This window comes from Panthera tigris, chromosome A2, assembly GCF_018350195.1.
Source record: "Panthera tigris isolate Pti1 chromosome A2, P.tigris_Pti1_mat1.1, whole genome shotgun sequence".
Classification (NCBI taxonomy): domain Eukaryota; kingdom Metazoa; phylum Chordata; class Mammalia; order Carnivora; family Felidae; genus Panthera; species Panthera tigris.
In genome coordinates this window covers 35,777,079-35,799,259 of record NC_056661.1, presented here as the reverse complement: position 1 = coordinate 35,799,259, position 22,181 = coordinate 35,777,079, and the positions used below count along the sequence as shown (strand labels likewise).

At 38.3% G+C, this 22,181-nt stretch overlaps 1 protein-coding gene across 9 annotated transcripts in view; it reads left to right on the top strand.

Annotated features, from left to right (window-relative positions):
• Window positions 1–22,181, top strand: part of TAFA4 (TAFA chemokine like family member 4) — a 172,776-nt gene that overhangs the window by 129,317 nt on the left and 21,278 nt on the right. For 6 of the 9 annotated variants that reach the window (XM_042979384.1, XM_042979383.1, XM_042979385.1 and 3 more), the window contains one exon: window positions 17,727–17,882. In XM_042979384.1, the coding sequence (XP_042835318.1) occupies window positions 17,727–17,882 (156 nt within the window). Of the gene's footprint in view, window positions 1–11,600; window positions 11,823–14,865; window positions 15,238–17,726; window positions 17,883–22,181 lie in introns of those variants that run through there. The other 3 variants (XM_042979387.1, XM_042979389.1, XM_042979388.1) reach the window with 3 other exon arrangements.

The following is a 22,181-nucleotide window of genomic DNA, read 5'->3' as shown; positions in this document are numbered from 1 at the left end:
CTTAAGTATATCTGAAAAATACAGCACATAAAGATAGATTTTTTTTTTTTACTTGAACCTTAGTGTCATAGAAAAAAAACTTACTTAAAATAGCAAACTATACTTAGGCATAGTTACCACTGCAAAGGAGCCACTTCTTATGTGTGCATACATCTGTGTTATGTGTATATGAATACACACACACACACATATAACATGTGTGTGTGCGTGTGTGCGTGTGCACGTGCACGCGTATCAACACATATATATGCATATCAACATATATATATAGATATATATATATAGATATATATATATATGCATGCCTGTAAAGATTTCAGCTATGAATATAAGATAGGATGGCTTTGAAAATCATCTGGCTGGTTACGATTAAATTTACCAAATTAAGATTGGTATATTATTGAAAATAAACTCCCTCCTCTCACTGTATTTCCAATTCTCTCCAGCTGAAACTATTTTTTTTATATCTTAGATTTTTATTTGTACCATGTTTCTAAACATAGGCATATACTGTGATTTCTTGATTCATCAATTTTAGACATTATTAATCTTCTGTTACGACAGGTAAAAGATTACATTGCTTTTCTTGGACAGTTTTACTGTTCCTAACTGTTTTATTTGCATGTATATATGTTTTTTGGGTTAGGCATCATATCAGAGTCTCTTGTTCCAGAATTATCCATTCTGGCTAGCTGAAACACTGACCCTGTGGTTTTGTTTCACTGATCTTTTAGATTGAATTTCTTGTTTTCCCATATCTCTCTCTTTCTCACTCTGCTCCTTTATTTTGCTGTAGCATATCCTCCTCTAAGTTCTTAAATAGTTGGGTTCATGAAAATAAAAGTTTTGAAGCAATGCCTGAAAAATGTTTTGTTTCACACTTTATTGATAGTTTGGTTGGATATAGAAATTTTCCTTTAGAATTTGGAAAGCATGACTCCATTGATATTTAGCATACTGTGGTGGTTTTGAGAAGCCTAATAAAATGGTTTTGTTTCCTTTTCTCTCTATTAATATTTCCTACCCTGGCATCTCCAAGTTTTTACCTTTTTTGGGGTATGTTTTTGTTGTTGTTATCCTAAAAAGTTTGTTTCTTGATTATGTGTATTGTGGTGTTGGTCTGCTCTTCATGCTGTGTTTCTGCAAACTGGATTGAAGTTACTCATTGTTCTGATCTTGGACATGTGTTTTTTCTTTGGTGATATTCTCACCATGCTTTGTGCTTTTGTTGTTCTCTATCTCTAGAATAGGATTTTGGGCCATCTGGATTGTTTCTCGAAGTATTTCCTGTTTGGTTTCATTCTTTACATCTCTTTATGTTTTTTGAAATCTGAGAGATTTTCTTGGGGGAGAACTCTTGATTTTGCTATTAAAAAATTCTTAATGGTGTTTTCTTTTTGCTGACATTATTATCGTACGGTTTTCAGTAACCTATTATGGGGATTTGAAATGTGGTTTCATTTTGTATTTTGAATATTTGATGGATGATTTTGTGAAACTGTGTTATTCCCCTATTTTACCTATTGTCAAAGATTTAATGTGTGTGTGTGTGTGTGTGTGTGTGTATTCCATAACTATGGGAATTGATAAAGTTATATATGAAACTAATAAGGGGATATGTATAAAGGCAAATATATAGGTGTATGTGTATATACACATACATGTATAATGACACACAGTAAAAGTTCATCATCTCCTTTTCTTCCTTCTCTTCCTCCTTTTTTTTTGTTTTTGAGTCCTACAACCACTGTTAGCACTCTTAGGTCTTTGTCTGTTCCTTGCATTAATTCTCTATTCTCTAGTTTTATTTTTTCACTTTGTTTATTTTAATCTTTTCATATTAGAAAATTTCTCCAAATGTTGTACTCTTTCTTGAACAGTGCAAAAGTTAGCACCAACCCCTGTGCCATGTATAACTTTTAACTCCCACAAAACCTTAACTACTAATAAACTACTGTTGACTGGAAGCCTTACTGATAACATAGTCAATTAACACATTTTGGGGGCACCTGTGTGGCTCAGTCCGTTAAGTGGCTGACTCTTGATTTTGCCTCAGGTCATGATCTCATGGTTCCTGGGATTGAGACCTGCATTTGGCTCTATGCTGACAGCGCTGAGCCTGCTTGGGATTCTCTCTCTCCCTCTCTCTCTGCCCCTCCCCTGCTCATGCTCTCTCAAAACAAATAAATAAATATTAAAAAAAAAACCCACTTATATTGTATGTTCTCCATATTATATATTGCATTGTTACAATAAAGGAAGCAAGAGAAAAGAAAATCTTACTAACAAAATCATAAGAGAAAATACATTTACAATACCGTAATATATTTATCGAAAAAAATCCAGGCATGCATGGACCCGTACTGTCAAACCTGTGTTGTTCAAAGGTCAGCTGTGCTTTCTTAGGGAATGGTGACATCTCTGAATATAGATAGGATTTAGTGACTAGTAGATTTTAATTTTGAGTATACTGATGCTTTCAGCCCCATGCCTTGAAGGACCCATTGAGGGCCTTGGAATTGAATCAGTCTCGGTCCCTCACTATCCACTTCTCTGTGTCTCTATCACTTACTCCTAATCCACCTACTTTCCATCTTCCCAGAGACTATTAAAGGTGTCTCGGCTGTTGGTACCTCCACTTTGCTCTCTTTGCTTTAGTGAGTTTGGATCTTTTGTCTTCCTTTACTGGAGTTTTAGTCAAGTCTTAGGAAAGAGAGACGAACAAAGCTGGTTCTTCGACCATCTTTAACTGGAATTTAGAAATTACAACATCTCTTGAAAATTGGTTCTGCTATGTGCTGTTAAAGACACATTGATAATGCCACGTCAGGGTAATTTTCTGTTTGAATTCTAGACTTAGGTACTTCGTGCCATGTATAATATGTCAAGAAAAATCATAGTTATAAGAGAGTGTTTAAGTAACACCTAAAATATTGTTTAGGGTATGATGAAAAACATTATGCAGTTTCTTGCTAGAGTCTATTTCCATTAGAAAGTAAAATAGAACAAAATTTCCTAAGGGAGAATGTTAAAAATACATATATACTTTTTGTATTTTAAATGTACAAATAGAAGCGTATCGCCAATTTCTACATTATATGTGCATACATTTATTTTTGTCTACTGAGATGGTTGTGCATACAAATTTAGTAGAACAAATAAATCTATCCAGCTATGTATGAAATGTTACTGAAATCACAAATGCAGATATTGAAAGGGATTTGCAGGGACTAAAACAAGCCTTGTTTATTTTATCTTTAATTCTCATTTGCTTTTATTTTGTACATATCGCTTTTTAAACATGTTCTTTGAACACAGCAATTTCACTTGTCCTTCTTTTTGTTTTTCAAATAAACCTTACATTTAATCGTCCCCCTCCTTTTTTTGTGTGCTAGGAAAGGGGGGGAGGCAGACTGGGACTCAGAGGGGAGGCATGGGTGAAGTGTAATGTGGGCTCTCCGCTTCATCAGTTGCCTCTAACTGGAGAGGCTTTTGGCAGTCTCTTCTATGTCTCTGCAGTTATGTTCCCCTTTCAGAGGAAGGGTGCTCAGTCTCATCCCCTGGCATGGGGAGGCACTTCATTTGATTTCCTGTCCCCTGGTGATCCTGCTGATTTTGAAACCAGTAAAAGTATTAGGCAGTAGTAAAACCAGGAGCCAGAGAAATAGGAACTGGAGTGTCCAGGATGGATAGGAGTCAAGACTCACGTCATTGGAAATGCCTAAGTTTGTTATCACCTGGTTTTTGATCGGAGAGCTCAGGGTTTGAGGAGGTACTGGATGAAAACTTGGGGGGAAGTAAATGGATTCATGTGCCATGCTGGAAAAAATTAAAACAAAGATGCCTGACTATCTCCTATCTCAGAAACAATGAATATCAGTTGGCTAAGGGGCCTTTGCAATGCTGATTTCTTGCTCCGAGAAGGCATTTACTTTTTCCTTATTGTGAGAAGTATAATTTTTTGGAAAATGAATTGAATCTAGTTTTTTGTATTTCTTCCTAGATCTTCCCAGTTTACTAGTTGTTTAAATAGTTTATAATAGGGGCGTCTGGGTGGTGCAATTGGTTGAATGTTCAACTCTTGACCCTAGGTCATGATCCCAGGGTCGTGGGATCAAGCCCCACATCGGGCTCTGCACTGCTTGGGATTCACTCTCTTCCTCTCTTAGCTCTTCCACTACTTGCTCATTCTCTCTCAAAATAAATAAATAAACATTAAAAAAATTAATAGTTTCTAATAATAGAGTAATAATAGTTATGATCATATGTAGTGTATTATTACTAGTATTACTAATATTTATTGAGCAGCTACTATATGCCATGTGGTGCTCTCTATATTAGCTTTATGCTCACATCAAACCTCTGAAGGTTTATTATTTTGCAGATATGGAAACCAAGGCAAAGAGAAATGAAGCCCCTTGTTGGAAACCTCACAGAAGTAGAGAGATGGCAGATTGGTTTTTTAAACAGAGGCATCTGGGGTCTATAGCTCTATAATGCCTTCTACTTATTTCTTGTAATGTTAGCTTGCCTCCATCTACACCCCCCAATTTCATATTTGCACACTTAGAAAACCTAAAGAAGGGTTGGAAGGAAAGTAGAATGAACATCTTTATATCTCTTACAAGAGTTATCACATTATACCCTATCATATTGGAACTACCAGTTAAAAATCTGTCTGCCTATCTTGCCATTTTTTTCTGAATTGTTTATAAGTAAGTGGCAAGCTACATATATTTCCAAAGGACCAGACCATTCTCCAGTACAATTTGGCATTGTAGTAGTCTTTGTTGCTGTAAACTAAGGCAGGCAGAATCCAGACCACCAGCAGGTAAAGACAAAAATCATGCCTTTTACTTGATATTTCCCAATACTCTGTAATGAATGGTAAAAGCAGTTTCACGGACATACACCTGTACCCATGCACACATGGAGAGAGACTTTTTCAGAAACATGAGTGATCCCCAAAGATTTGTTTTGCCCAGTCATGTTATTAGTGCGATACCCCTTGATCTGAAGTATGTCACCTTTACTCATTCTCTAAAGTTAGAATTAATAAGTAACAGTGTATATTAGTCACCTCGGCCTGCCATTACAAAAAAGGAGAGATCAGGTGGCTTAAACATCAGAAAGTTATTTTCTCATAGCTTTAGAAGCTAGAAGTCCAACATCCATGTGTTAGCAAATTCATATCCTGGTGGAGACTTGATTCCTGGTGTGCAGATGGCTACCTTCTCACTGTGACGTCATGTAGCCTTCCCACTGTGCCTGTATGGAGAGAAGGGACACCAGTCTTGCTGCATTAGGGCCCTGCCCTTAAGATCTCACTTAACCTTAATTACCTTGAAAAGGCCTTATCTACAACTGTGGTCACTTGGAGTTTAGGGCTTCAACAAGTGAATTTGGGGATGGGGGGTGTACAGACAGTTTGATGGACTGCTTGTGAAATAATGGAAGATTCGTTCCACTAAAATGTTAAGTGGTATTTCAACGTAACATTGAAAAGTTATGTGTTGTTAATTAAAGCCAGCTTTTGTATTATAATTAAAGTGGGAGCTATTGTGTGTGTGTGTGTGTGTGTGTGTGTGTGTTGACATGTGTGTATTTGCACTTGTGTGTATTTGACATACAGTATTGTTAGAGTTTTAGTTTCACACCATAGTGATTTGATATTTTTATACATGATGTAATGGTCCCCGTGACAAGTTGTTACCATCTGTCATCATACAAAAATTATTCTAGGATTACTGCCTATATTCCCCATGATGTGTATTATATCCCTGTGACTCATATATTAGTTCTTAATCCCCTTCACCTATTTATGTCACCTGCCCTCTAATACCTTCCACCTTGAGTAACCTGTAGTTTATTTGATGTTTCCATGAGTCTGTTTCTGGTTTGTTTATCTATTTTGTTTTTTACATTCCACAGGTGAATGGAATCATACAGTATTTGTCTTTCTGTGTCTGACTTAGTGCATTTAGCATAATACCCTCAGAAGCCCATCTATATTGTCCAAATGACAAGATTTCATTTTTTCTGGCTCAGTATTCCCTGCATGTTGCTGTGTCTGTGTGTTCACATCTTTATTCATTTATTGATGGATACTTAGTTTGTTTCTGTATCTTGACTATTTTAAATAAATGCTGCAGTGAACAAAAGGGTACATATATCTTTTTGACTTAAGTATGTTTGTATTATTTGGATAAATATCCAGAGATGGAATAGCTGGGTCATATGTTAGTTGTATTCTTAATTTTTTGAGAAATTTGCACACTGTTTTAGATAGTGACTATGCCAGTTTACAATGTGACCAACAGTGTATGAAGGTTTTCTTTTTTTCCACATCCTTGCCTTGTTAAACTTGTTATTCCTTGTCTTTTTGATAAGAGCTACCCGGACAGGTATAAGGTGTTACCTTACTCTGTTTTCGTTTGCATTTACCTAATAATTAGTGATGTTGAGCATCTTTTCATGTGTCTGTTGGCAATCTGTATATCTTCTTTGAAGAAATGTATACTCCAATCCTCTGCCCGTTTTTTAAGTTGTTTTTATTTTTGTTGTTGTTGAGCCCTAGGAGCTCTTTATATATTTTGCATATTTGCACCTGATCACGTAGACAGTTTGCAAATATCTTTGCACATTCCTTTAGATTGCCTTAACATTTAATGATGGTCTACTCTGCTATGCAGAAGCTGTTTATTTGATGTGGTCTCATTTGTTTATTTTCTCCTTGCCTTTGGCGTCACAAAGATGTTGCTGAGACTGATGAATTTACTGCCCATTTTTTCTTACAAGAATTTTATGGTTTCGAGTCTTCCATTCAAGTCTATCTATTTTAAATTAATTTTGTGTATGATGTAAATACGGTCTACTTTCATTCTTGCATTTGTGTCAGTTTTTCCAACACCATTTATTGAACCGACTTTTCTTCCTTGTATGTTCTTGGCTCCTTCTTATAGATTGTCCCTATATATGTTTGTGTTTTTATTGGCTTTCAGTTCTGTTCTGTTGATCATTTGTTTCTGTTGCCAATACCATACTGCTTTGGTTAGTATAGCTTTGTAGTGTAGTTTAAAATCAGGGAGCCTGATACCTCCAGTTTTGGTCTTCTTTCTCCAGGTTGCTTTGGCTGCTTTGGCTGCTTGAGGTCTTTGGTAGTTCCATACAAATTTTAGAATAATTTGTTCTGCTTCTGTGAAAAATGCCATTGTCTCCTTGGTTAAATTTGTTCTTAGGAATTATACTCTTTTTTGATACAATTGTAAATGGTATTGTTTTCTTAATTTCTTTCTGCTAGTTGTTTGTTTTTTAGTGGATAGGAATGCCCAAATTTCTGTATATTGATTTTGTATCTTGTGAATTCAATGAATTCATTTACCCCAGTAGTTTTTTGGTGTTTTCTAAATATAGTATGTCATTTGCAAATGGTTTTCTTTTTTCCTTTCTGATTTGGATGCTTCTTATTTATTTTTCTTGCCTAATCACTGTAGCTAGAATTTACAGTACTGGGTTGAATAAAAGTGGAAAAGTAGGCATCCTTGTCTTCTGGATTTTTGAGGAAAGGCTTTCATCTTTTCATCATTGAGTTGAGGTTAGCTGTAGGATTGTTATATATGGCTTTTATTATGTTGATGTATATCCCCTCTAAGCCCATTTGGTTGAGACTTTATATCATAAACGGATGTTGAATTTTGTTAAGTGCTTTTCTGTATCTTGGGAGATGATTGTATAGTTTTATCTTTCATTTTATTAATGTGATATATTATGTAGATTGATTTGCAGATGTTGAACCTTCCCTGCTCTCTGGAATAAATCCCACTTGATTGTTATGTATGATACTTTTAATGTTTTGTTGAATTAAGCATTCTAGTAATTTGGTGAGGATTTTTGCATCCATATACATCAAGAATATTGGCCTGTAATTTTTGTGAGTGTGGTATCCTTGTTTGGTTTTGGTATCATGGTATTGCTGGCCTCATAAAATGTGTTTGGAAGTTTTACCCACTGTTAGTTTTTGGAAGAGTTTGAGATGGATAGGTATTAATTCTTTTTTGGATGGATGGTAGAACTTACCATTGAAGACATTTAGTCCTGGTCTGTTGTTGGTTGGGAGGTATTTGATTAGTATTTTAATATCCTTACTAGTAAATGGTCCTTTCAGATTTTCTGTTTGTTCCTGAATCAGTCTTGGAAGATTGTATGTTTCTTGGAATTTATCCATTTGTTCTTGGTTATCCAGTTTGAAGGCATATAATTGTTTGTAGTAGTCTCTTGATACTTTTATTTCTATGCTATCAGTTATAACTTTGCCTCTTTCATTTCCAATTTTATTTATTTGAGTCCTCTATTTTATTTATTTATTTATTTATTTATTTATTTATTTATTTATTTGGGTTAGTTTGTCTATGTGTTTGTCAATGAACCAGCTTAGTTTCACTGATCTTTTAAATTATCTTTTTAATAGTTTCAAACAGAGAGGGAGGCAAATCATGAGACTCTTAAATACAGAGAACAAAACTGAGGGTTGATGGGAGGTGTGGCGGGGGGGGGGAATGGGTGATGGGGATTGAGGAGGGCAAATGGTGGGAGAGCACTGGGTGTTGTATGTAAGTGATGAATCATGGAAATTTACTCCCAAAGCCAAGAGCACACTATACCCTGTATGTTAGCTAACTTGACAATAATTTATTTTTTTTAATATAATTTATCTTTTTAGTCTCAATTTCATTTCTCTTCACTTTGATCTTTATTATTTCCATCCCTCTACTAATTTGGGGCTTTACCTATTCTTTTTTGTCTAGGTCCTTTACATGTAAAGGGAGATTTTTTATTTGATATTTTTCTTATTTCTTAAGGTAGGCCTGCATTGCTATGAACTTCCCTCTTAGAAACCACTTTTGCTGCATCCTGTAGATTTTGTTTTATCATATTTTTGTTTTCAGTTGTCTCTAGGTATTTTTTTAATTTATTTTTTGTCCAAAGACCCACTGATTTTTCAGCAGCATGTTGTTTAATCTCCATGTTTTGGTGTTTTTTCCAGTTTTATTTTTGTATTTAATTTCTAGTTTCATACCATTGTGGTTAAATAAGATGCTTGAAATTATTTCAGTTTTCTTGAATTATTGAGACTTATTCTGTGGCCTGAAATGGAATGTATCTTGGAGAATGTTCCATGGGCACTTGAGTAGAATGTGTATTCTGCTGCTTTTCTATAGATGATTCTGTATATATCTGCTAAGTCCATCTGTTCTGATGTGTCATTTAAGGCTAATGTTTCCCTCCTGATTTTTTGTCTGGATGATCTGTGCATTGATGTAAGTGAGGTGTTCACATTCTCAACTACTATTGTATTACTGCCTATTTTTTCTCTTTATGCCTGTTAATATTTGCTGTAATATTTTGGTCCTCCTATGTTAGGTGGGTGGGTCTGGCCCCTGGTCCAAGGTTGGGGTTCATCAGCAGCTGCTTCTGTGCATTTGTGGGCAGAGTTCTCAGTGGTACTACCCACTGGTGCTAGCAGGTTAGGGGGAGAATTCTAAAATGACACCCATTCGGTGCCAGTATTAATAAGGTAGACTGAGATCACAAAAATGGCTCCCACCAGTGTCTTATTTTCTGTGGAGAGTCTCTGCTGTCTGCTGCCTTTGTAACAGACACTGTACAATTGGTAAGTGGATCTCTGTTGTCTAAGGTGTATGTGCTTTTCAGATTGGTATTATTGAGCTGGTTTCTAGGTCAAGTGATTGTGCACATGAGCCCCTTTACACAGTGTTTCCAGTCCCCACAGTTTGATAGTTCTTCTGAGCATAATCCTCATCAGTTTTCAAAGCCTGGTATTTGGGGGCTTGTCTATCCTGCGCAGGGTTGGTGTCTGATGTGGAGATTGAATCCCTTGCTTCTCAAGGAAAAGTTCTGTACCGTTGTAATGTCTTCTGGTTGTGAGGCACTGAGGCTGGGATGATTTTTTTCCTGGTGAGTTCATGTCTCTGCCTCTTCCTGTCTCAATGCTGTCCTTTTACCTTTGGTTGTGGACGTTCTTTAAAGTGATTTTTCAGGTCCCTTTTAGAGGGAATTATTCCATACGTAGTTGTAGATTTGCTGAGTCTGTGAGAGGAGGTGAGTTCAAGATCTTGCTCTGTTACCATCTTGAACCCACCTCTTTGACCTTATGCATTCACTTTTGGTTCTTTTAAGGCCACTGGCTATTTTTTCTTTTCTTCCAAACTCAACGCATAAATAATTATTTTTTTTTCCCTCTGGCTACAATTACTCTTTTGGAGATTTTATCCAGTGTGCCATGACTTTAAATACCATCCTATATTCCAGTGGTAAGTAACTGTCCATCTGAAAACCAGACTTCTCTCTTGAATTCCAGACTCAAATGTCTTACTGCCTATTTGACCTTCCTCAGTTAAATATCTAATTGGCATTTAAAACTTAATAACCAAGCTCCTAGTTTTTCACTCATTTATTTAAGGGACAACCCACTATTCTTATTGTTCAGGTCTATAATTTTGGAGTCAGCATTGACTCCTCTCTTCCTCTCACATCTTAAATTTAAGCCATCAACAAATCCTGTCCCTTCTACTTTCGAAATAAATCCAGAACCTGACATTTTCTTATCATTTCCACTGCTATGAGGGTCCAAGCTATTATCACCTCTCCTTGGATTACTATGGGCAGGTGCTATGTCCCTGCTTTCATCCTTACTCTTCTGCTCATAGTAGATCTTTACAAAATATATGTCTGATCAGGTCATTCTAAGTTCATAATCTCCAGCGACTTCCCACCCCATTATAAGTAAAAGCCCAAGCCCCTAGTGACCCATGAGGCCCTCTATAATCTGCCCATTCACCCTCCATTATTTCTCTGGCATCTACTATTAATTTTTCCTTCTCACATAGCTCTAGCTTTAAGGGCCTCTTTCCCTCTGATATCTTCAGGACTTACTCTCTTACTACTTTAATTTCTCGCTCAAATGTTAGTTTCTGAGGCCCTCCCCATTTTAAATTGTATCTTTCCTGCTTTGTGTTTCTTTCATTACTAAAATATGAAAAGTCCTTGAGGAAGAGGATATTTGGAGGCCTGTTTTGTTCAGCATTGTTTGCATGTGCCAGCACGGAGTAAATGCTCAACAAATATTTATTGAATCAATGTGTCAACAAAAACAAGTCATTTATTCAACATCCATGGTTTTTCAAGTAGTTCACTATGTTCATTAAGCAGTTTAAGATTTATAACCATCATGTGATGTAGATAATAAATTCCTTGTGTCTGAGAAAATGAGAGTGAGAGCCTCCTTGGAATTACCCAAGTCTGCAAGGTAGCATCCTAGCTCAGCAATTCTGACTGCAAGGCCATGGCTCCCTCTGTCGTTACCAGAAGCTAAGGAGAAGGCCATTTCCTCCTTGGGAGTCTTGTGAGATATTTTCTTCAGGTCTCTCTAATTGTTAAGACCACAGGCCATGTGGCTTCTTTATTGTTCTATCGTCATTGCCAGCAGGGGGCCTCATGCCTAGTGTGAGCTCAGAAGATACTTGTCTCCACAAGTAAGTTACCAAACTTGCCCAGCTAGTCCCATGGCTACCATTGTTTTACATCGGTACTATGACATATCCCTTTGTGACTGAAAGCCAACCTGGGGCAGGCATAGGGGGAGAAAGTTGAGAAATGTAGGAGATGCCTCGTTGTCTGCTTTCTTTTCATGAATTCTTTTCAGCATTCTCTTTCCTCTGTCGTGCTTTCGTGGAGAGAAAGGATGAGAATGCCACAGAGAAAACCACACTCAAATAAATGCCTTCTAAGAAGATCACTGGAGTGTGAGGCTTCCTTTTAAGGGTGTATGTTCTTGTGCTAGGCAGGAGAAGGAAGGGGGAAAAGGGACTTGAACAAAAGGAAAAGGATCCAAGGGAAATAATAGCAGGAAGCACATCACTCTCATCTGATGCCTCCTGTGTCTCTGTTGGCTTTCAAATAGTTTCAGTGAAAGAACTTCTGTTGCAAATGAAGTTTTGTAGTTTCTCTCCTGAACAGTGGAAGGGCCTTCACTGCATTGAGACAAATGAACATTTCCTTTGTTGTTTGCAACGTCTCTAAAAAGCATAGTTAATAAGGAAAAAAAGATCAGCATTTAAACAGTTTACTCTCCAGATAAATTTAATCCATTTTCTCTAGCAATTGCGTAGTAGTAAATTAATGTTTTAAGAATGATCATAATACTTTGGATGATGTCCACATTAACTTCAGGTGAATGAAGAATTGCGTATCTTAGATTTTATAGTCTTGCTAACATCTTAAGTCACCTTTTATTTTCCCCCCAAAAAGAAAGTATGCCACCCCACCTGGTTGCAAGGTCAGAAGTGTGGAAAGGCATCAAGGAACAGTGTCAAGTTTCCACATTTAGAAGATATGTCTTCAAGAGCACTGAGAACAGTGTCTAGTCTGTAGCATATTGTATCCAAGTGTTGGTTAAGTAAATAGAAATAAATATCTTCCCTTCTACCTACCCAGACAAAACTGGCAGGGAAATGGCCTAGCAGCTCGCAGGGATTAAGAGACAGCATCAAGAGGATAGAGTTTTGTTTTTTCTTCAGCCAGTTTTTCTTCAGAGAACAGCTCTACTTCTGGATAACTTAGTCTTACCTGTCCTAGTTCATCCTTGAAACAGTAAGGTAAATCCCATATGGAAAGTTTCAGCTGCAACCTCTCTTATGTATACATATTTACTTTAGTTTTCAAGATGGATCCCCAACCAAAATGTTTCCTGTTGCTGAAGAGGGAGATGTATCTTTAAGTGAATTTATTGGTAGTGGCCACTCGTTGGTACCAATCTTATTGTGCAAGGCATCCCTCCTGTACTTTTCTAGAAAAGTGAGTTTACCATGAAAATTTCTTGTCTGTTTTAAAAGCTTCCATTTTTCCCCCCAAGTAACAGGACTACACTACATAGTTGTGTGATGTTTATGGTGGCTTATTTTATATAACTACTTGACTGGGCCATGGGGTGCCCAGGTACTTGGTCACACTTTATTTTGTGTGTTTTTTGAGGGTGTTTTGGAGGAGTTTTGCATTCAAATTGATAGATTGAGTAAAGATTTCCCTCCTTAATGTGGGTGGGCCTTATCCAATCAGTTGAAGGCCTAAGTAGAACAAAAAGGCTGATTTTCCTCTGAGTAAGAGGGAATTATTCCTGACTGTGGATTGGGACATTAATCTTTTCCTGCCATTGCAAGCTGAAACATCAGCTCTTGCTGAGTTTTGAGCCTTCCATTCGTTGAGCTGGAATGTCAACATGGGTTCTCCTGGGTCTCATCAAGCCCTTGGACTCAGACTTGAACTGAACTTTTGGCTCCCGGGAATCTGCATCTTAGTGCCTTTACCCTAAAGATCTTAGGAATTTTCAGCTTCCATAAGCACGTGAGCCAGTTTCTTAGAGCCCTGGCTAATACAAGATGAACTGCTCAAGCAAGTACGATCTGTGGTTTTTGTGCATTGCAGCTCACAATGGATTCCTGTCTTCTGCTCTCATTCCTTAAGCACTTTTAAGAACTCGTTTCTGAAGACTTACCGCCTCCACCAGAAACTGTAGGTTATAAAGAAATGAGGGCTATTCTTACTCAAAGACCACAGTCCAGTGTTATCAGTACACAGACGACTAGACCTAGTGACTGTATAGAGTCCCGCAGACACTGTCCTCATGGAGGAAAGATGTTTTCAGTGGGAGACTGAGCCATTTCTTGTGATTGGCTGAGGTGGAGATGCCATTTTGGCTCCACTTAGTGAAATAGTAGTTACTACAGCTACTACCTTTCCCCTGCATGCTTTGACAGTCCAGACACTGCCTGGGTTTATGTCTCTCTATTTTTCAATTTCTAGTTGTGTGACCTTGGGCAAATTAATGTTTGTACATTCTGTTAAACGTGCAAAAGGAATGAAAATAGTACCCACATCATAGCATTTTTGTAAGATTACATAGGAAACTATTTCTAAAGAATTTAAAACAGTACCTGCAAACTACCCTATTTTATCAAATCTAAGACCATCGATTGTGAGACAGACTGCTGTTTTGTGTATTTCTAAGAAAGAAAAGCATTGCCAATTACAGTGATAAGATGCTATCAGTTGTGATAGCTCCTGAAATGTTAAAGATGAGAAAAATATGTATCTTAAAAATCAATGAAGTATAATAGTCAGTGGTCTGTATAAGTGAATAAAATCCTAGACCAGCAAGCTGATTATTCAGAGACAAGTTTGTGAAAAGGAAAAAAAAAAACTGTTTGTATTCGTGGATGGCTGTCTAACTAGCAGCAAAATTCTAAGCAACTATAATATTAGTAAATGTCCAAATCACTTCTCAACTATTTTAAGTTGCTAAAACACATTTCCTTTATTTTAAGGAGGTTAAGTGCTATCTTCATGACTCTCTAGGGTCATTTAAAATCTAATTACTGTGGGGCACCTGGGTGGCTCAGTCAGTTAAGCCTCTGACTCTTGATATTGGCTCAGATCATGCTCTCACGGTTTGTGAGATCGAGCCCTGCACGGGACTCTGCACTGACAGAGCGGAGCCTGCTTGGGATTGTCTCTCTTCCCTTCCCCTGCTCATGCTCACTCTCACTCTCTCTCTCTCTTAAAATAAATAAATAAACTTTAAAAAAATCTAACTAATGCATGATGGCTGTTATATAGATGGAATATTTGTGTCCCCCCCACCCAATTCATATGTCGAAGCACTAATGCCCAAATGTGACTATATTTGGAGACAGAGTCTATCAGGAGGTAATAAAGGTTAAATGAGGTCATAAGGGAGAGTTGGTGTTTTCATGGGAAGGAAAAAAAAAAAAAGGAAGAGACAGCCGAGCACTGTCTTTGCCGCATGAGTGCGTAGTAAGAAGGCAGCTGGTTGCCGGAAGCCAGGAAGAAAGCTCTCACCAGGAACTGAATTGGCCAGCATCTTGATCTGTTACTTAAGCCACCCAGCCTGTGGTACTTTGTTGTGGCAGCTGAGCAAATGGCAACAGTGGCCAACAGGGAGGGGAAGACACTGTTGGAGGACTGAGGATAAATTCACCTTGGCCTCCCCAACTACATGGCTAGCCATTCATGGAATGTTTGACCTGACTGTGTTTGCTTGCAATTGGAAACCAGAGACAGGATCTCCTCATGAACTCTTCAAAGTCCTTACTTTTCTGCTTACTCAACACTAAATTCCCATGCTACTTTCCTCACATTGTAGTTACGATTTATTTTTACTTAATTTTTACAGTTTGTGTATAACTACCTATGGGAAATCTGCATTCTTGTTGTATACGTTTAATTAGGTTTATAGTTGTAATCACTTGATGTTTTCTTTTGTAGTAGATTGAAAACTCTCTCTCATGTTGGTGGTTTGATTCTCTGGGAACTGGTTCTGCTTTTATGTGTTTTACAAATGAAACTTTGCCTTAGTATTTGTTCTTGCCAGTAATTTTGAAGTTTGCTTCCACTGACAGCACAGTATGCAGAGGAAGGGTGAGAAACTTATCAGAATAATATAGAGGTTGTTTTGTGGAAGGGCTAATTTGATCGATTAAAAACATTGCCTAATTCAGATTTTTAAACTAGTTTTGTGATTTGAAGGCCATGTACCAAACAACAGAAACCAAGCAGAGCATTAGCCCCTGACAGTCTTTGGGGAAACCTGTTTTAATGTAGATGAGATTGCTTGTAATTCACGGAACAATTTATATGTAAATAGTACGTGTGAAAATTGAGAGTGTTCAAGGGGGCTTGAAAAGGTTGTCTTTTATTAATAATTTCTAAACATTGCCTCCACAATCTTGTTTACATTGTTTTTATCAGAGCAGAGGTAAGTCTTTCCAATCCTGGTATAGCCAGAATTAGTGTATTAGTTATCTATTGCTCTGTAACAAATTAGCCTAAACCCTAGAAGCATAAAACAACCCACAAATATTATTTCATACAGTCTCTTCTCTCATCATCAGAAATGTGGGTGTGACTTCGCTGGGTGGTCCGGCTTCAGGGTTGTCTGATTGCAGTTAGCTGTCGGCTGGGGTTGGAATCTTTGAAGACTTGACCAGGGCCATAGGAACCATTGCGGGACAGTCTACAAAATAACTGGCATGTATTCTTTAAAAATGTCAAGGTTAGGGAAGATAAAGGCTGAAAAGTATTAGCTGATTAAAGAAGGCTAAAGAAATGTGAGAACGAAATACATCATAGGTCCCTGGGTTGGATCCTGAACAAGGGGAATAATGGCTATAAAGGACATTATTAGGACATCTGGAAAACCTGTAGATTATATAATAGCATTATGTAATAGCATTGTATCAGCGTCAAATGTCCTGATTTTGATAATTATGTAAGAGAATGTCTTTGTTCTTAGAAAACACACTCTCAGGTGTTATTTAAGGGTAAAGGGGTATCGTATCTGCAACTGACTCTCAAATGGTTCAGAAAGATACGTGAAAGAGAGGCAATGCCAAGGCAAATAGGGTTGCATGTTAACAATGGTGAACCTACACATAAGGTCTTATATTATTCTGCTATTGCTGCTGTGACCAGTGACCACAAGTTTAGGGGCTTATTTCTGTAGGACAGAAGTTTGGCACACTAGCTGGTTCCTCTGCTCAGAGTCTGACCTCTGGGTTAAAATCAAAGTATCAGCAGGACCGCTTTACTTATGGAGGCTCTGGGGAAGAATCTGCTTCCACATGTATTCAGTTTGTTGTCCGAACTCAGTTCCTTGTGGTTGTAGGACTGAAGTCACCATTTCCTTGCCTTTTGACCCCTCCGTCTTTAAGCCAGCAGTGGTGATTTGAGTGTTTCTGTTTTCAATCTGACTTCCCCTTCTGCTTCATTTGTCTGCTTTCGTGGGCTCACGTGATCACATCAGCCCTATCTGGACAATCCAGGATAATTTCCTTCTCTTAAGACCAACCAGTTAGTGATTTAAAAAAAAAATTTAGGGGCACCTGGGTGGCTCAGTCTGTTAAGTGTCTGACTTGGGCTCAGGTCATGATCTCACCACTGGTGAGTTCGAGCCCCACATTGGGCTCTGTGCTGAGAGCCTGGAGCTCAGAGCCTGGAGCCTGCTTTGGATTTTGTGTCTCCCTCTCTCTCTGCCCCTCTCCTGCTCATGCTCATGCTCTGTCTCTCAGAAATAAATGTTAAAAATTTTTTTTTTAATTTTTAAATGTTTATTTTTGAGGGGGGAGGGGAGAGAGCGCACATGTGCAAGTGGGAGAAGAGGAGAGAGAGGGAGAGACAGAATCCCAAGCAGGTTCTGAGCCATCGGTGCAGAGCCCAATGGGAGGCTTGAACGCACTGACCGGGATCATGATCTGAGCCAAGTTCAAGAGTTGGACACTTAACAGACTGCACCACCCAGGTGCCGCTAACCAGTTAGTGATTTAAATTATATCTGCAAAATCTCTTTTGCCATGTAAATAGCATAATTTAGCTGTGGCTGTGATACTAGGAGTTGAAGGTCCTGGGGGCTGAATTTCTGACTACCACAGGTTCATAGGAGTTTTTGTGTTTTTTTTGCATTATTCATACCACCTTTATATATATTTGAAATTATATGAAAGGGAAAAGTTATAAAGATTCCTAAGCATAGAACAGGAAGTTAGAAAATGTAGTCATGGCATCATTCGTCTATGTGGTAGCTTCATTTTTTCCTCACAGCGCTGGGTTTGTTTTTCTCCCCCTTTATCCATCAGGTCACCACCAAATCAAGCAAGGGACCTGTGAGGTGGTCGCTGTGCACAGGTGCTGTAATAAAAACCGCATAGAAGAGCGATCGCAAACAGTCAAGTGTTCCTGCTTCCCAGGACAGGTTGCTGGCACAACTCGGGCTCAGCCTTCTTGCGTTGAAGGTAAGACCTTTCTGGTCCATTTTCTCCAATCCTGCAAAAAGTGCCTAAAACTACCAAGAACCTCCTTGCTTTGCAGTCGTTGCAACTCAAGGAATATGAGGCTGATTCTAGGTTAGTGCTGCTCTGAAAATGAACATAATTGTAACTCCACAAATTGCTTGGTGGATAAGGGAAGTTAATTAATGATATTTCCCAAGAGGTACTAGTGGGGAATTCTGTTACTGGACAATCAGGGAGATAGGCTTTGATTTTTTTTTTTTTTTTCCAACTGTCTATCCAAATCGTGTGCATCAAAGCAGTTGCTTCCTGGGGCACCTGGGTGGCTCATTCGGTTGACCGTCTGACTTCAGCTCAGGTCATGACCTCATGGTTTGTGAGTTCGAGCCCCGCGTCAGGCTCTGTGCTGACAGCTCAAAGCCTGGAGCCTCCTTCGGATTCTGTGTCTCCATCTCTGCCCCTCCCCTGCTCATGCCTCTCTCTCTATCTCTTTCTCTCACAAGTAAATAAACATTAAAAAAATATATATTAAAAAAAAAAAAGCGGTTGCTTCCCTAGACACAATTTTCTCCCTGATCTCAAGCTCTCAATTCCAAAGCGATTAGCACCCTGATTTTCTCAACTCATATTTAATGTTACAGACTTACATTCTCTTTATATCTAGTTTACTATTTTAACAAACATTTATGAAACATCTTCTTTGGAACAACTTCCTTGAGAAAAGTTTGGAATCACATGTCATTTATTGTCTCCAAATCCCCTAGCAGAGTGCTGTGCCAATGAATATTTTTAAAAAATGAATGAATGTTGATAGAGGCCTGGGATTGATTCCTTTTGATGCCTCTGGCCGCTTCTAGCAGACAGCTTGTTAGAAACAAGTATCATTCCCCAGGGGAATGGATACATGAGGTTAAGCCTTGTAGCACTTGATCTATGGTGGCAAGAAAACTCCCTGAAAGTGAATGCTTCTACTCTTACTTGATGCGTGTCTAAAGGTCAGCCATTAAAATGCACATATGCATTCTTTACTCCAGAATCACACAATCAAGAATAATAATTGACTTTCCCATATCCCACCTCCCCTACCAAACACAGGTACACATTTATGGTCTGTATGGTCACTAGAGTTGGGTATCAGCATGATCTTAGCGACCGTTAAATCTGGAAAGTGAATATGGCCAACTTACCATCTGCAATTCTTCATAGAAACCCTGGGGCCAAATGTGTTGCTGAATTCAGATTTTTTAAAGGCAGCATAGTACATACAGCATCTGTTACCTAACGAACCTACTGTCTTTTCCAGTTGTGCCCCATATTCACAGATGCTAGTATTTCTACAGTGCAGTATATAGAATATTCTTTAGGAACAGGATAGGGCAAGGTGACCAACCTCCTGTTAATTCAAATCAGGTTTTGTTGCCATTGTACAGAACTCCTGTCCATTTTCAGAGCTTTTTGGATTTGGGGATAACAGATAAAGGATTGTAATCTATAAAAGAAGATGGTTAGCATTAAAACAAGAGTCACTTAAAAGAAATTTGCAAAGTTCCTCTCTCTCCAGACGGGACAGCTGAACATATTTATTTTCTCCATCAGTTGAATCCAAACCATACCTGTTTTGTCTCCAATTCTCTGTGCCGCTGTCACCTCCACAGTGTAGGAGCCCAGATTACATTTTGACAAGCTTACTACTCCTATCTCCCATTTTCCTCCCTGCAGTCAGAAGATCCTTCTGCAAAAACAGAACTTATCATGTCAGTCCTGTGTTTAAAACCACATTTGCATGACCTCCCAGTATCTTTAAAATAAAATCCAAATTCTTTACCCTGGCTTTTGAAGCCTGGCGTAGTCTGGCTCTGTCTCCCTCCTCTCTTTCAACTATTCTACCCACATCCAAGTGGGGTCCTTTATGTTCCCTTTTTATTTTTGAGGGGGTGGGTGGGGAAGGGACAGGGAGAGAGGAGGACAGAGGATCCGAAGTGGGCTCTGTGATGACAGCAGAGAGCCTGATATAGGGCTCAAACTCACAAACTCTGAGATCATGAACTGAACCAAAGTTGGATGCTTAACCAACTGTGCCTCTAGGTGCCTTACTTTATGTTCCCTTTTATCCTGCAATTGTACCTGTATCCTTGGCCTGGATCATTGCCTTCTTCCCCACAACACACATTCTGTCTACTTAATTCCTCCTTTCCTTCCATATCTCCTGTATGCTCTGGTGTCTCCCTGTATATCTAGTTCATGACATGTATCCCGTTATGTTTTCAGATCCGAATGTGTGCATTCCCATTAATCTCTAGGTTGCTTGAAGATGGGAGCTGTCTCTCTTTCTTCTTTCTACCCACTCTCGCATTGGCTGGTGCATGAATGATTTGGGCACAATGGAGAACATAATCATTTTCAGTAATCATAGATTGTTTTCAAATGAATGTGTTTGTTTACTGTGTGGATTTTAAACTTCAAGAATTTTGAATTATAGCATAAACTCTGTTCTATCCAGCATAGAATCTTTAGATATAAGAAGTCTTCTACATTTCTCTCAAAGCATCAGGATCTGGAAAATACAGTTAGGGTGGCAATCATATTTAATATCTTTCCCTTGCTAAAGAAAATATTAATACCTTATTCTGCAGTAGCTTATTTTACTTTTTATATACATTTATTATTTGGGCCAAATCCCTGTTGGCCACCACTGTAAGAATAACTGCATTTATCTGTTTGGTCAATACATTTTTTTTTTTGGCCTGTTTGTGTATTTGAGATAGTTCTCCAGAAAAAGTGGTATATTGCAGTATGAATGCATGTTTTACCCAAATGGTATCATATTGTGTGTGTGTGTGTGTGTGTGTGTGTGTGTGTGTGTTTTAATTTACATCCAAGTTAGCATATAGTACAACAGTGATTTCAGGAGTGGATTCCTTAATGCCCCTTACCCATTTAGCCCATCCCCCCTCCCGCAACCCCTCCAGCAACCCTCTGTTTGTTCTCCATATTTAAGAGTCTCATATGTTTTGTCCCCCTCCCTGTTTTTGTATTATTTTTGCTTCCCTTCCATTAGGTTCATCTCTTTTTTATCTTAAAGTCCTCGTATGAGTGAAGTCCTATGATACTTGTGTTTCTATGACTAATTTTGCTTAGCATAATACCCTCTAGTTGCATCCACATAGCTGCAAACAGCAAGATTTCATTCTTTTTGATTGCCGAGTAATACTCCAGTGTTTGTGTGTGTATGTGTATGTGTGTGTGTGTGTGTCACACACACACACACACACACACATACACACACACACACACACACACACCACATCTTCTTTATCCATTCATCCATCGATGGACATTGGGCTCTTTCCATACTTTGGCTATTGTTGATAGTGCTGCTATAAATATTGGGGTGCATGTGCCCCTTTGAAATATCATACCCGTATCCCTTGGATAAATACCTAGTAGTCCAATTGCTGGGTTGGAGGGTAGTTCTATTTTTAATTTTTTGAGTAAGTTCCATAGTTTTTTCCAGAGGGGCTGCACCAGCTTGCATTGCCACCAAAAATGCAAAAGCGATCCTCTTTCTCTGCATCCTCGCCAACATCTGTCATTGCCTGAGTTGTTAATGTTAGCCACTCTGACGGTGTGAGGTGGTATCTCATTGTGGTTTTGATTTGTATTTCCTTAGTGATGCTGAGCATTTTTTCATGTGTTAGTTGGCCATCTGGATGTCTTCTTTGGAGAAGTGTCTTTTCATGTCTTTTGCCCATTTCTTCACTGGATGATTTGTTTTTGGGGGTGTTGAGTTTGATAAGTTCTTTATACATTTTGGATACTAACCCTTTATCTGATAATGTCGTTTGAAAATATCTTGTCCCATTCCATCAGTTGCCTTTTAGTTTTGCTGATTGTTTCCTTCGCTGTGCAGAAGCTTTATTTTGATGAGGTCCCAATAGTTCATTTTTGCTTTTGTTTCCCTTGCCTCCAGAGACGTGTTGAGTAAAAAGTTGCTGCAGTCAAGGTCAAAGAGGTTTTTCTCTGCTTTCTCCTCGAGGATTGTGATGGCTTCCTGTCTTATATTTAGGTCTTTCATCGATTTTGAGTTTATTCTTGTCTATGGTATAAGAAAGTGTTCCAGGTTCATTCTTCTGCATGTCACTGTCCAGTTTTCCCAGCACCACTTGCTGAAGAGACTGTCTTTATTCCATTGGATATTCTTTCCTACTTTGTCAGATTAGTTGGCTATGCATTTGTGGGTCCCTTTCTGGGTTCTCTATTCTGTTCAACTGATCTGAGTGTCTTTTATTGTGCCAGTACCAT